Genomic DNA, 12,614 nt, shown 5'->3' on the forward strand with positions numbered 1-12,614 from the left:
TTTTGCATCTACATCAGCGCTAATGCAGATGCAGAACAGCGCCAACGTAAATGTAGAGCTTCAGGATCTTGTGGCTTCTGCTCTGCATCATCTTATATTTGTGGCAATGCTGATACAAATGCAAAACGACAAAAGGGGGAAGAAGGATGAGGGATCAGGTAAGGGGGGAATAAGGATGAGCGTCGCTTTGCATCTATATTGATGCTAACGCAAATGTAGGGTGATGCAAAGCAGAAGCCATAGCCGTAGAGCATAGCAACGTTGCTTTTGCATTTATATCGACACAACTATCGTCCTCATCATCTTCCTCTTCTCCCTTTACCTCACATTTCACTATCGCTCTCCCACCTCTTCCTCCTCCCCTCATAAGAAGTCACAAAAGTATCTCAGCTCCATCTCCAAGACTTTACCTCACTCATCTCCACGTTATTCTCATCGGCCATCATCACAACAACCACTCACGGTCCTCAACGGCATCACCATCCGTCACCACCACAACATCAATCATAAAGTTAAAATTAGAACATAACAAAGAAAACATAATTAGGATGTTGAAATTATTATTTTATCTTTTATTTTTATATTATTCCTACAAATACTGTCGTGTTGTATTTCATCGATAAAGCCATTAGAGTAAATAAGATGGAATATTTTATTTTTATAATTATAAAAAATTTAACATAAATATTTTAAATTTAAGAAATAAATCATTAAAAATATCTAACTGGTTAATATGTATTTAGCTTCAAACTGAGTCTATGCAGAGAATCTCTCTCTCTCTCTTATCTCTCTCTCTCCCAGCTTTGCAGGGATAAACATGCAAATCCCGAAGAGCTATCGTCGGGCACCTGCGCTGCCCAATTCCATGGCATTCTTTGAACGCCTCCTGGTGGCAGCAGCCGCCCAAACGAAGCCTTCCCAAGTTATTCCCTGTTCCTTTCCCCCTCGCACCGCCCAAATCCACCACCTCCATTCGAGATCCAAAGAGAAAACGGAAGAAGAACAGGAGGTGTTCGAAGGGGAGAGCATCGGGAATCGTTCGTATTGGAGGAAGAAGATCCACTCTCTCTGCGCCATCCATGGCGACGTCGACAAGGCCCTCCGTCTATTGGACCGCCTCCGCCTCCGTGGCTACCGCCCGGATTCCCTCAATCTCGCTAGCGTCGTCCACGCCCTCTGCGCCGCCGGCCGCTCGGAGGAGGCCCACCGCCGCCTCCTTCTCTCCGCCGCCGCTGGGTGGCTTCCTGACGACCGCACCGCCAACGTTCTTTTCGCCCGCCTCCTTGACGCCGGTACCCCGCTCTTGACTCTCCAGGTCGTCCGCTGCCTCACCGACGCCAAGCCTGCCTTCGTGCCCTCCCTCACCAACTACAACCGCCTAATCGACCAGCTCTCCTCCCAATCCCAGCCTGTCGAAGCCCGCAGCCTTTTGCTCGATATGAGAAGCAAGGGCCGCCTGCCGAATGCTGTCTCCTACACCGCCCTCATCAATGGGTTTGCCCGGACCGGAGACTTGGATCATGCGCGACAGATGTTTGACGAAATGCTCGAAGCCGGCATTCCGCCCAATTCTCTCACTCACAGCGTCTTGATCAAGGCGGTCCTCAGGAAGAGGAGAGTCGACGAGGGGAGGGAGATGTTGGTGGAGCTTTGGAGGAAGATGCAAGACGAGCGTGAGCCATCAGTGAACGGTGCAGCATTCGCCAATTTGATCGACGCCTTGTGCCGAGAAGGGTTCTTTCACGAAGTTTTCAGGATCGCCGAGGAGATGCCGCAGGGGGACAGCGTCGACCAGTTGTTTGCTTACGGCCAAATGATGGATTCACTTTGCAGGGCCGGGAAGTACCATGGAGCTTCAAGAATTGTGTACATAATGAGGAAGAGGGGGTTCATTCCTGGCATGGCTTCCTATAACCACATAGTGCATGGCCTGAGCAAGGAAAAGGGTTGCATGAGGGCTTACCAGTTGTTCAAGGAAGGGACCGAGTTTGGGTACTCACCTTCAGAATCTACTTACAAAGTGCTTGTGGAGGGCCTCTGCCGAGAAAAGGACATCAACAAGGCTCAGGATGTTGCAGAGTTCGTGCTACAAAGAGATGCTGTTGACAGGACGAGGATTTACAACATATTTCTGAGTGCTCTGCGCCTTGCGGACAACCCGAGTGAGCAATTAAACGTCCTTGTCTCGATGCTTCAGAAGCAATGCCAGCCAGATGTTGTCACCCTTAACACCGTCATCCATGGTTTCTGCAAGATTGGCAAGGTTGACGAAGCTAAAAGGATCCTTGATGACATGTTGAATGGCAATTTCTCTGAGCCTGATGTGGTGACATTTACCACCATCATTTGCGGTTTAATGGATGTCGGGAGATCAGAAGAATCCCTCGATGTATTGCGCAACACAATGCCTGCGCACAAATGTGCTCCCAGTGTTGTGACATACAATGTGGTTCTTCAAGGATTAACCAAGCTCCGAAAGGTTGATGAAGCAATGAGACTATTCTACGACATGATCGTTAAGGGTTTCGCCGCCGACAGCACAACTTACACTGTGGTGGTTGAAGGATTATGCAGTGTTGGTCGTCTTGCCGAGGCAAAGAGGATTTGGGATGACATTATCTGGCCATCGCAGATCCATGACCACTACGTTTATGGAGCTATCCTCAGAGGTCTTTGCTGCTCGGGGAAATTGGCTCAGGCCTGTGATTTCTTGTATGAATTGGTGGATTGTGGGGTTGCTCCTGGGATTGTGAACTACAACATCGTCATCGACTGTGCTTGCAGAATGGGATTGAAAAAGGAGGCTTATCAGATCGTGGGCGAGATGAGAAAGAACGGGGTGAGGCCAGATGCTGTAACTTGGAGGATTCTTGGTAAGTTGCACGAAGAAGGCGGCAAGGAATGCATCATTAGTAATCAGAACTCTGAATTGAATTGGATTGTAGATTTACCAGAAGAGTTCCACGAGAGTAAGATTGAAAGGGATGGAGACATGTTGGAAGGCTTAACGGATTCGTCCTTCTCCGGTGAACTGATTGAGGACGAGGTCAGTGAGGATGACAGAGTTGAAAAGAATGCTGGCTTGATCGGAGATGCTGTCAATCTAGGACCGAAAGAACCCCTTTCGAGGATCGCGAGGAGAATTTTTGGATTGCTGTGAGACTGCAGGGGCTCTGAAGGACGTGAAGAGAGGGAAGATTGGGAGCCATCAAGATGGAATTGGCTGGAGGACGAAGAACAGGAGAGCAGTGACACTGAAGCCACAGGCTGATGACGCACATACCGCTCACACACGAGAAGGATCGTGCTGCCATGGAGAACTCTCGTCATGGTGGCGGCGCCACCCGAACGTCAATGCCGTTGTCAGCATCATCGCCGGCCACCAGCAGTATGACCTCAAGGTGGGCTCTTGCGCGCGAGCTCAGCAGTTGAAACGACTTCGTATCCATCAGTTTGGTTTCTGTTGCGTATTTTGTTTGTGTTATTTTCTTATTGGTGCATTTTTTTTAGCAGTACATTAGAGGAAGAATAGTTTTTCTTTTCTTTTTAAAAATAAAGAATACACCAATAAAGAATAAATGAGGAAAAATAGGAAATTATTCTTTAAGAAGTGGTTTCTTGAGACATCCGAGCAAATTGATTGAAACTGGAAGCAATGGTAAAGCAAGAAAGAAAACTATGGATTTTGTACTAAAACTCCTAAAAATGTACATTTCCATCATGTCAAGGAAGAAAGCAAAACGTTCAGCTCAAAATGTACAATGTGGACACTTCCTTCCCGGATTCAGAAGTAGTTCAAATGACCTCCGCCCAACTAGACGCCTCCCTAATCCAATCTGCTCACGCTTTCCGTCGTTCGATCCATGCGTTCGACTCGGTTCCTTGCTCGATCGCTTCTTATTCCCCTTCGCATCTCTCCTCTCTTCTCTTTCTCCTTCTTTTTTGTTTCAGAAGCTCCACCATTGATGAACGGCGACGCCGGCGTCCCTCAGCTTCCCGTAGAGCGCGAGACACTCCCAGTATGCCCGCCGCCCGCTCCTCGTCGTCTCCTTCTCCTTCTTCTTCCTCTCGTCCTCTTCCCACAGCTGGTGATCGCACTCCAGGAAGAGCTCGTCCACCAGCCCGATCACCCCCTCCGCCACCGCTTCCTCCACCGCCCCCGCCTCCGCCTTCACCACCACGTACTCCTCTTCCCTCACGTTCCTCTCCAGCCATTCCGCCAGCGACTGTGACGCCCCCTCCTCTGGCTCCTCTTCATCCTCCTCCTCCACCTCCACCTCCACCCGGATCACCTCGAAGGCCCGGCCCTTCCTCGGGTAGTGCTGCTCGAACCACGCCGCGCCGCTGCCGGCCTCCCCCGCCGCTACCACCTCCACGAACACCCGCCGCGGGTACCCGTCCAGCTCGTCCCCCGTCAACTCCGGCAGGTATCTCGTCCTCCTCCGCCATCCGCGCCGGCCTGGCGGCTCCAGCAGCGCGCCTTCCAGCCCACTTAGGGCTTCCTTCTTCGCCTTCGGCACCGCCAGCAGCCGCCGCAGCCGAATCCCCCCTTCGCTGGCGAAGGACTTCGTCATTGCGACAACCACGGATGAGCCGATCCGCCTGACGTACGCCGTGCGGTAGTTCGCCGGCGACCGGAATGATTCTGACGGATCGGAGCTCAATCGGACGGCCGCGACGCCGCCGATCTTCAGGATCTGGTCGATGCGATGGAAATCACCGGCAGAGACGGAGAACACGAAGTCCGCAGAGCTGTCCGGCACCGCGGTGTTGCGAACGCTGAGTGTTGGATCGTTGAGGATGACGACGTTGCTCTTGGGACGAAGGAGCCCGATGCGCCTCAGATCGCGGAGGAGCGCCGCGAAGAGCATGTACTCATCGTCGATGGCCCGCCGGCTGGCTGTGACCTCTCCGGCGTCGCCGCGGCGGAGGAGGGTGCCACGGAGCCACGGTAACGAGAGGATTGCGGCGGCGAGGAGCATCGACCGGGCAACCAGGCGGAGGAAGCGGGGGTCCGGCAGGCGGATCACGAGGCGGTCGCCGCCGAGCTCGACTCCGCCGCCGATGCCAAGGCGCCGGGTACCGCTCGGCTTCTTCATCGGGAAATGGAGACGCGATGACACGTACAAAAAAAGAAAGAGGGAGGAGCGGAGGGAGAGATGGAACGGCGATCAGCAGGGTGCGGAAGCGGGCAGCGGTGTGGTCACCACCTACGAGTTGGAAGACCCGCGTGCTTTGAGAGTGGTGTCAGAGGATCATCCGCTGCTTGGATCGCCGTGATATTTTAATCATCCGCTTCCTGATGCGTGCGATCGGCTCAACGTCTCCACGATGTAATCCTTATTCTTCTCCGACACAAACACTCTGATGTATAAGACTTGGTCAATCGATTAATTGGGAAGCAGGTAATGAAGAAGGAAGAGGGCGAACGAGGACGCGAGGCCGTAACACGCGAGGAGTGGAATGAGAGAGGCCCGTCCTCACATTTAGTGAAACAACATAATAAATAGTTATATTATATATAGAGAATGGTGTAGGAGTATTATTTTTAGGACATGCATAGGGAATTCTGTTAAGCCGATAGTGGCAGCTCGACGACGTAAACAAAGAAGAGTTGAAGGCGTGTCTAATTCGATAGTCTAATTTAGGAGGATAATTATAATTCATTTATTTTAATAAAAAATAAATGAAAAAAAAGCCGAGAATAAGATTTCTGGCTTTATTTCCGTTTTTATGGTCCGTCCAAATATTTTACCGTACACCACATCAGCACGATGGGTCCTTCTTCCGTCGAGTCGTGTGGGGCCAGGCGATGCGACCTTGCGCAAGCGCAACGCCGCAGGTGCTTCCATCACGTGAAGCGTTAACTAGTTTTTAATTGATCCACCTAGGAGAAATTATTGAGAGGGGCCCACAAGTAAATGCAAGCAAATGAGAAGCACAAGGAAGACAAGACGGCACGCCACTGTCCAATTCCTCCCAAGCCTATCGACTCGATCCCGTCTCTCTCGGCCCTCGTCGGCCATTCTTTCTTGTAGGGCATTATGGAGGCAGGCATCTCCCCAGCCCCGGCGGCCCCTTCACCCATGCCGCCCCGCCCACGCGAGGCGGCTGCGGAGGTGGAGCAGGTCCGCGTCAGGAGGCGGGCCCTCGAGGTGGTTCTGGAAAATTGCAGGAGAGCCCTTGAATTGATCGAGAACGCCGACCTCGGGCCGGATACCGCGGCCGCCCCCAATTCGGAGGACGAGAACGACGTGGATGACGCGCCGACTCCGCTTCGAGAAGAGGAGAAGGAGCAGGAGGGATCGCCGCCGCAGTCTCGTTCTGCGGTGGATACCGAGACTGATGAGGTAGGACTCGTCTGATTCTTGGTTGGATCTCAAATCTGATTCGTATTTGTTGGGATGGACGGTCGGGTCGAGGAATATTCATGTAATTTCTGCTTTTCTGGTTGAAAATTTTGCACCTTGATGTAGAAAATTCTTTATACTTCTATGATGATAAGCTTTTTTTCTCCGTAGGGATCGTGGGGAATTGTTTATATACGTGATCTCAGACGCCCATAGCTGGTCGCTGCAGATTCATGTTATTTAGAATTCATGTTTCCGCTGACGAATTTTAACTAGTTATCAGGAAACAAACTGGAAAATTATAATGTTGGGAGTCTTAGGTTTTATTGATTAAAATTCATACTTAAAGTGTTGTCGTCAAGGCCTAACATAGCATAGATTAGGTGGCTTCATGCTGTGACATATCCTCTGACCCTGCCCAGCTCTAATACTAATTATCACAACCCTAATGAGATAACTAGCCTGGTAACTTCAATGAGTCTAAACCATTTGTTCAAAATACTAAAGCTGGAGTTAATAATAATATATCCATCAGATCCTTATAAGTCAATCGTAGTCTTAGCGGGACTAAACAGAGTGTTACAGAATGTGCTTCTGATAATTATCAGGATGAACTTATTGGGATAGTTATGGGTATTTATGTAACCGAGTTCACTTAAACTTTTAAAACAGATCGCATGAGTCAACCTAAAAACTTCTCCTTTTATCTTAGTTGATAGATTCAATGTAGCTTAGTGCATTACATATAAATATCAGATGTTGTAATCTTTGTTTTTTGTGTTATATAAATGTTCTCAATTCTTGTACCTGAAGGCAACAGTGCATGGCATGACAGACTTTGTTTAGGATGGAGATTCTTTTACACTTAAAAGTTAAAGCGTAATTTGACAATAAAAAAATTGTGTAATTCACATTCAATGACAGTGGCATGAATGTGTTAAAGTTACATGGGGAGTTACATGAAAAGATTGTGTTAAAGTTACATGAACGTGTAATTTACATTCATGTTCCCGTCCATAAGCCTTTGCACTATAAGAATAAATGAAAAGATTTTGTTTACTTGTAGATACACACTTTGCATTTAATAGGGGATATAGAAACAACTATCCTACTATGACAATAAGGCTTTGTATACTGTCCATTTTCCAGTACATGCTTTGCTTGCCACACTTTGTAGTATACTGTGTCTATGAGTTGCTAGGTAGTATCAGTATCAGCAGCAATCAGTTGCATAGTTGGAAGGTAGCTCTCAGCGGCGAGCTGAATGTCAATGTAATGAGACTCATTTTTCTGTAATATGTGTTGATGTGTTGTATGTCTTCCTTTCAGGACAGTTTTTTAATGTTTCATTATCTTTGTTGAGGAAGTGCATGTAATATTTATTATGATTGTTTCCAAACTTTAGAAATAACCTCCACATAAAGTGGTAGTGGCGACCAACCAACTTTGTGTTTAAGAGTGGAGTGATGTAAGTATTACATAGTTTGTTTTTGTGGAATCAGGTGACTTCTTTACAGTGTATTGCCAAATACGTGTGAATTAAAATTTGATTTTTAAGTTTCAGTAGCTTCATTTATTTATGTTAGTTTATAGAAATCCTTGCATTTGTCAAGAACATCCATTTTTTTGGCCTAGTGATAAAAAATTTTCATGGACGAAAAATGTACTCATGTACAGTTTCCGAGGTGAGTTTCCTGTACAAATTGCACAAGGAGGATTGTTGCTTATAATGTTTTATACTTTTATATAAATAAAAATGGACAAGTTGCTGGTATATAACTGTGCCTTGACTTCCCAGTAGCATCTTATTCGATAATAAATTGACGTGTATAATCTTTGCTACCTCCTCTTGTGCAGCTATGTTCCCTTCTCAAGGCAAAAGTTGAATCACCTGACTTTCTTGAAAAGCTTGGAAGCATCCAGACATCTATTTATCAAAATAATTATGGTGTGCTAACTTGTACAGATCTCCTTGCATCTTAAATAAAATTTACCTTATAAGTATCCACATTCTACTGATTGAAAACTTTTTTTTTCATCTATAAACATTCATTTTATTGTGCCAGTACACATGAATGACATTAACTAATATATTCTCTTGGTTGCAGATGATAATGCATCTTGGGACATGGTTACTGCCACAGATTTGTGGGAAGATAAACATGTTGATGGGGGGAGTGTCCCAGACCAAGACGATTATGTTCTTGTTAATCAAGAGGATATTGTGGATGGCATAGCATGCTTCATGGCTGCTTACCTATTATCACTAAAGCAAACTAAAGTATGTCAAGATTCTTGTTGTGATGGCAATATGTTCTTTGTCATGCATGTATAATTGTCAATTTTTGCCTTTTTCTGCATTTGGAGGTCTTTATTTATCTCCTAGTAGGCCAATAATGGAGACTTCATATGTGGAGAATGCTTGTGTACTGCATACTCACTTAGGCACAAAACCACTTTTCTTGTATGCATGCTCAATTGCATAGATTAAATAAATTGCTTCGAGATGTGCCAAAGTTGCTGTGGCCAAGATATTTTCATAATTGTAGCAGAAACAGATTAGTAAGAAGCTAATATGTGTCATGTAACTGGAGATTTCGTTGTGCATGTATGAATATTATACAGTGTCTATTAACAGGATTCAATTTGCTTGGAAGGGTTTTAGTTGGTTCTGTTCCTCAACCCATTTATCTTTTTTTAGTTAGTAAGCCTATTTGTCTGTTTACTCATTGATAGCATTTTATTCTGCAGGAATTAACACCCAATCAGCTTCAAGAAGGTGAGCTGTTTGAAATGTACTCCTTGATTTGTAAGAACTACTGCAGAGTATAAACCATTGCTTATGATGTATGCTGCCTGCTTTTGTGATCTTTAGCCCTTTGCAAAACATTTTCTGTAAAGAAGAAGAAGAGCAGGCTCCGAAAGGCATGGGAGGGAAGCCAAGTTATTTACAACATTGCTTCTTGGGGTGCTACTGCTATTGGGTAAGTCTCCGCTTTCTTCGATAGCAATTTAAATATTTATGTCACTTCATTGATAACAATATGTTGATAAGGGTTTAAGGTTTCTTAATAATCTTGCTTGTGACACTATGGATCCTAGAGTCTGCAAAAACTTGTTCTTTTCCACGGAAGTTAATGCATTTTCCTTGATTGTCTGCCACTTTCATAAATTGAATGTAGTAGTCCACAAACATATGCTCTTATCTTTAAGCTTATGTTGTTTTCAGAAAGAATTACTGTTGATATATAACAAAACTATGACTGAGTATGGTTAATTCCTTTTGTGAGATGTGGAGTTGTGGAAGTAACATTTTTGTTTGCAGGGGTAAGACATTGTAGCCTCATGCACTGAACACCTCTTGTGGAACAGTTACATTATCTTTGTCACTTTCTCTAGAACAGTTCATGATCATTTGATAAGAGCTTTCTTAAAAAAGTTATGCCATTAGCTTTAGAGATGCTGGCTATTTTTGGGGATATCTACAGGCATCTTAGCCAATTCTGTCCGCTAGCCATTTTAATCCTTCACTGCATATTTTTTAAGGGATATCAGCAAGCATCTTAGCTTATTCTGACTACCAGCCATTTTATTCTTTTACTGCATATTTCCAAATATTAATTTCTGTTGTCTAGCTATATTCACACTTATTATGGGCTCTAGAGGCACAATCACTGGAATCCTTTACCTATCTTCATATAGACTAATTGATATTTAATCACGTACAGAGACTTGACAAGACTATTTTCTTAGCCCAAAGAGATTGTGGTTTTGTATGCAAATAGTTTCTAGGTGTTATGTTTTTGGTTAAAATACTACCACAATTTCAGCAAAATTATCAAGTTGATGTTTCATTGACCTGTCTCTTGAGTTGATTTGCATCAAGTATATGTTGCATTGTCTTAATTTTTTTTTTCCTTTATGTAATTGCTATTATCCTTGCCACCTTTCAGGATTTACCAAAATCCAGCAATACTTAAGGCAGCCTCTGTAGCCTTTTGGTCCTCTTGTCGTGTCGTATCAAAGTTATTATAAGGACTCCACTTAATTGGTGGATTTGAAATCCAAATGAGGTGGCTGTTGACGTGGAAGCAATATCTGACACATCGTGCTTCGAATGCTCCCAGCTAGGAAACAACAGCTCTCTAAACATCAAGAGAGCTAACAATATTATTCTGCACTGTGATTGGTGACTTGAAAAACCCACTTTCCTACAATTGTGTTTACTTTTTAGCATGGTCGTATGTACGGATAGAATTGGATGCTGATTCAGATTGCTACCTCTTGTACATAAAACGTTGATTGTTTGTCAAGATACAGCTGGTCCTCAGTTGTTCTTGGAAATGTAAATATTCTTGGTTATTATTGTTGATGATTTGCTTTTTTTCCTTTCATTTTACCAGGAGATATTTCCTGGAGAGTTAAAACCTTTATGTTTGATTAAAGAAAATCGTTAGCCAAACTATTAATCTAGAACTAGAAATAAACATCTCTTGCATTTTGCTGATGATTATTTTGACCGTGCTTTGTCACATCTACCATGGAAGGGCCCTGGTGGTGGCAGCTCATATACCAAGTTCCTGCTCCTTTGTTATGAGTCCTTCAGACTAGTTTGTACTTTGTATGATGGAGGTTGTATAGGGTACCCGAAATGATGAAGCATAATTGAAAAGAAATGGAATAATTGATTGATAGTATTGACTTTGTAAGAATATGTGTGCTGATGTTGATACTATTTCATGAGAATATAGACCTTGATATATATAGTCATGGTGTTAGTGTTTATAGAGTTTAGACCTATTGTGGAATTTGGAATTATTCTTTTATTGTTTAGAACAAAAAAAACTTGTATCAGTGTTAACAAAATATTCAATGTTGTTTAAATTAGTGGAAAACAAAAAATGAGTACAACTGTAAAAAATATCTACTTTATGAAATAATTAACTAGAAAAAGAAAATAAGAAAGGCATGCATGTGAATCATATTGAAAATCTAAAAAGGCTTACAGTAATATCCCTAGATGTTTATTTTGATGTTAACAAAACAAATATGTATTTGCGATAAAAATTGCTATGATAGAACTGTCACTGCTGAATGATATTTTGATTAATTTGTTTCATGTTACAAGTCAATATCAATTGAATCTTCTTCCAAGATGTAAGTAGAGGTGGCTTCAGTTGTTTGTCTAATGTCATGTGGATACCATGTTGAGACAATTAAGTTGGTTATGTCAGTGAGTTTCAACTAGAACTTACATACAACTGCTTTTGTTCACTGATTCTATTGGATGCATTCCATCAAACTCTGAATCCATAGGCATTGCAGAATACTGAAACTAACAAGGCTTTGCTTGGATAAGTTTAGTTGTGGAGAGTCTTGTGAGTAGAAGCACAAGTTGGTGCCCAATTAGCAGCAATCTGTGGTCAACTTGTCATCTCCTAATCAACAGCCCCACTGTTGTAACACTGCCATTTGCAGGCCAACAAAGATCACCTTCATTGCCAACCACAGGTAATCCATTTTATAAATGGTTCATTGTTGTTTCCTATTAGATTCACAGCAAACACCTTCATAGCTTGCCTCCCTCCTTTTTATTCATGAGCATACATGAATTGTTTCTGCAAATCAGATAAGCATAAAAGACACCTAGGCCTGCACTGGATTACTTGAACAACCTGCATGTGTGTCTGATGTTTATATATACATATATATATAGGAGGAAAAGGAACTGGACAAGGATTTCGGAAGTTGACACTTTTGGGATAGGTTAGTTTTTATAATGGTAGTGGCTTGATTGGGGGCAGGAGGTGAAGTTTCAAGGTCAATGGAGTTGGTGGGGTTGCATTTCCAGACATTGCGCTTTGGAGCATGGATTCTGCTCTTTACCTTTTAAAAGCTCTTTTTGGAGTTCATAACACACTGAATCCTTTCATCTTTCTTATGGTAGTGAGGGGGGCATTCATGGTGGAGGTGGGAGGTGGTGGGTGGCTTTCCAAGTGTGGTGTCTCCATTAGAGAATTCATATGACCAAATGGCTGTAATGCTTTCTTGAAGTATTCTTGAGTGCTTATTGCAGGTCCCCTCTTTTAAGTCTCATCCATCATGAGTCTTCCACTACATAGGGAAAAAGTAATGCCTTGAAAGTTCTTTGCAAACTTTAACTTCAGTAACCTGATTGAGATGAGTCAACTACAAGGCACTACAATTTGAATTCTTATTCTTGTTATAATTTATAATTCTCATTCTTGTTATAATTAATTAATT

At 43.7% G+C, this 12,614-nt stretch overlaps 3 protein-coding genes across 3 annotated transcripts; 2 read left to right on the plus strand and 1 right to left on the minus strand.

Annotated features, from left to right (window-relative positions):
• The first annotated feature begins 793 nt into the window (after window positions 1-793).
• Window positions 794-3,610, plus strand: LOC135599370 (pentatricopeptide repeat-containing protein At3g18020-like). The gene has a single exon (XM_065094074.1). It carries the CDS (start codon window positions 818-820, stop codon window positions 3,158-3,160), a length of 2,343 nt encoding a protein of 780 aa, XP_064950146.1. The 5' UTR covers window positions 794-817; the 3' UTR covers window positions 3,161-3,610.
• Window positions 3,611-3,947: 337 nt separating this feature from the next.
• Window positions 3,948-5,099, minus strand: LOC135611616 (uncharacterized). The gene has a single exon (XM_065107252.1). The coding sequence runs from the start codon at window positions 5,097-5,099 to the stop codon at window positions 3,948-3,950; it is 1,152 nt and encodes a 383-aa protein (XP_064963324.1).
• Window positions 5,100-5,946: 847 nt separating this feature from the next.
• LOC103976098 (uncharacterized) lies at window positions 5,947-10,744 on the plus strand. Its single transcript, XM_009391285.3, has 6 exons — window positions 5,947-6,350; window positions 8,208-8,298; window positions 8,459-8,631; window positions 9,102-9,129; window positions 9,226-9,334; window positions 10,304-10,744. The coding sequence occupies exons 1-6, from the start codon at window positions 6,045-6,047 to the stop codon at window positions 10,383-10,385; spliced, it is 789 nt and encodes a 262-aa protein (XP_009389560.2). The 5' UTR covers window positions 5,947-6,044; the 3' UTR covers window positions 10,386-10,744.
• Window positions 10,745-12,614: the final 1,870 nt, after the last annotated feature.

This window comes from Musa acuminata, chromosome BXJ1-2, assembly GCF_036884655.1.
Source record: "Musa acuminata AAA Group cultivar baxijiao chromosome BXJ1-2, Cavendish_Baxijiao_AAA, whole genome shotgun sequence".
Classification (NCBI taxonomy): Eukaryota; Viridiplantae; Streptophyta; class Magnoliopsida; order Zingiberales; family Musaceae; genus Musa; species Musa acuminata.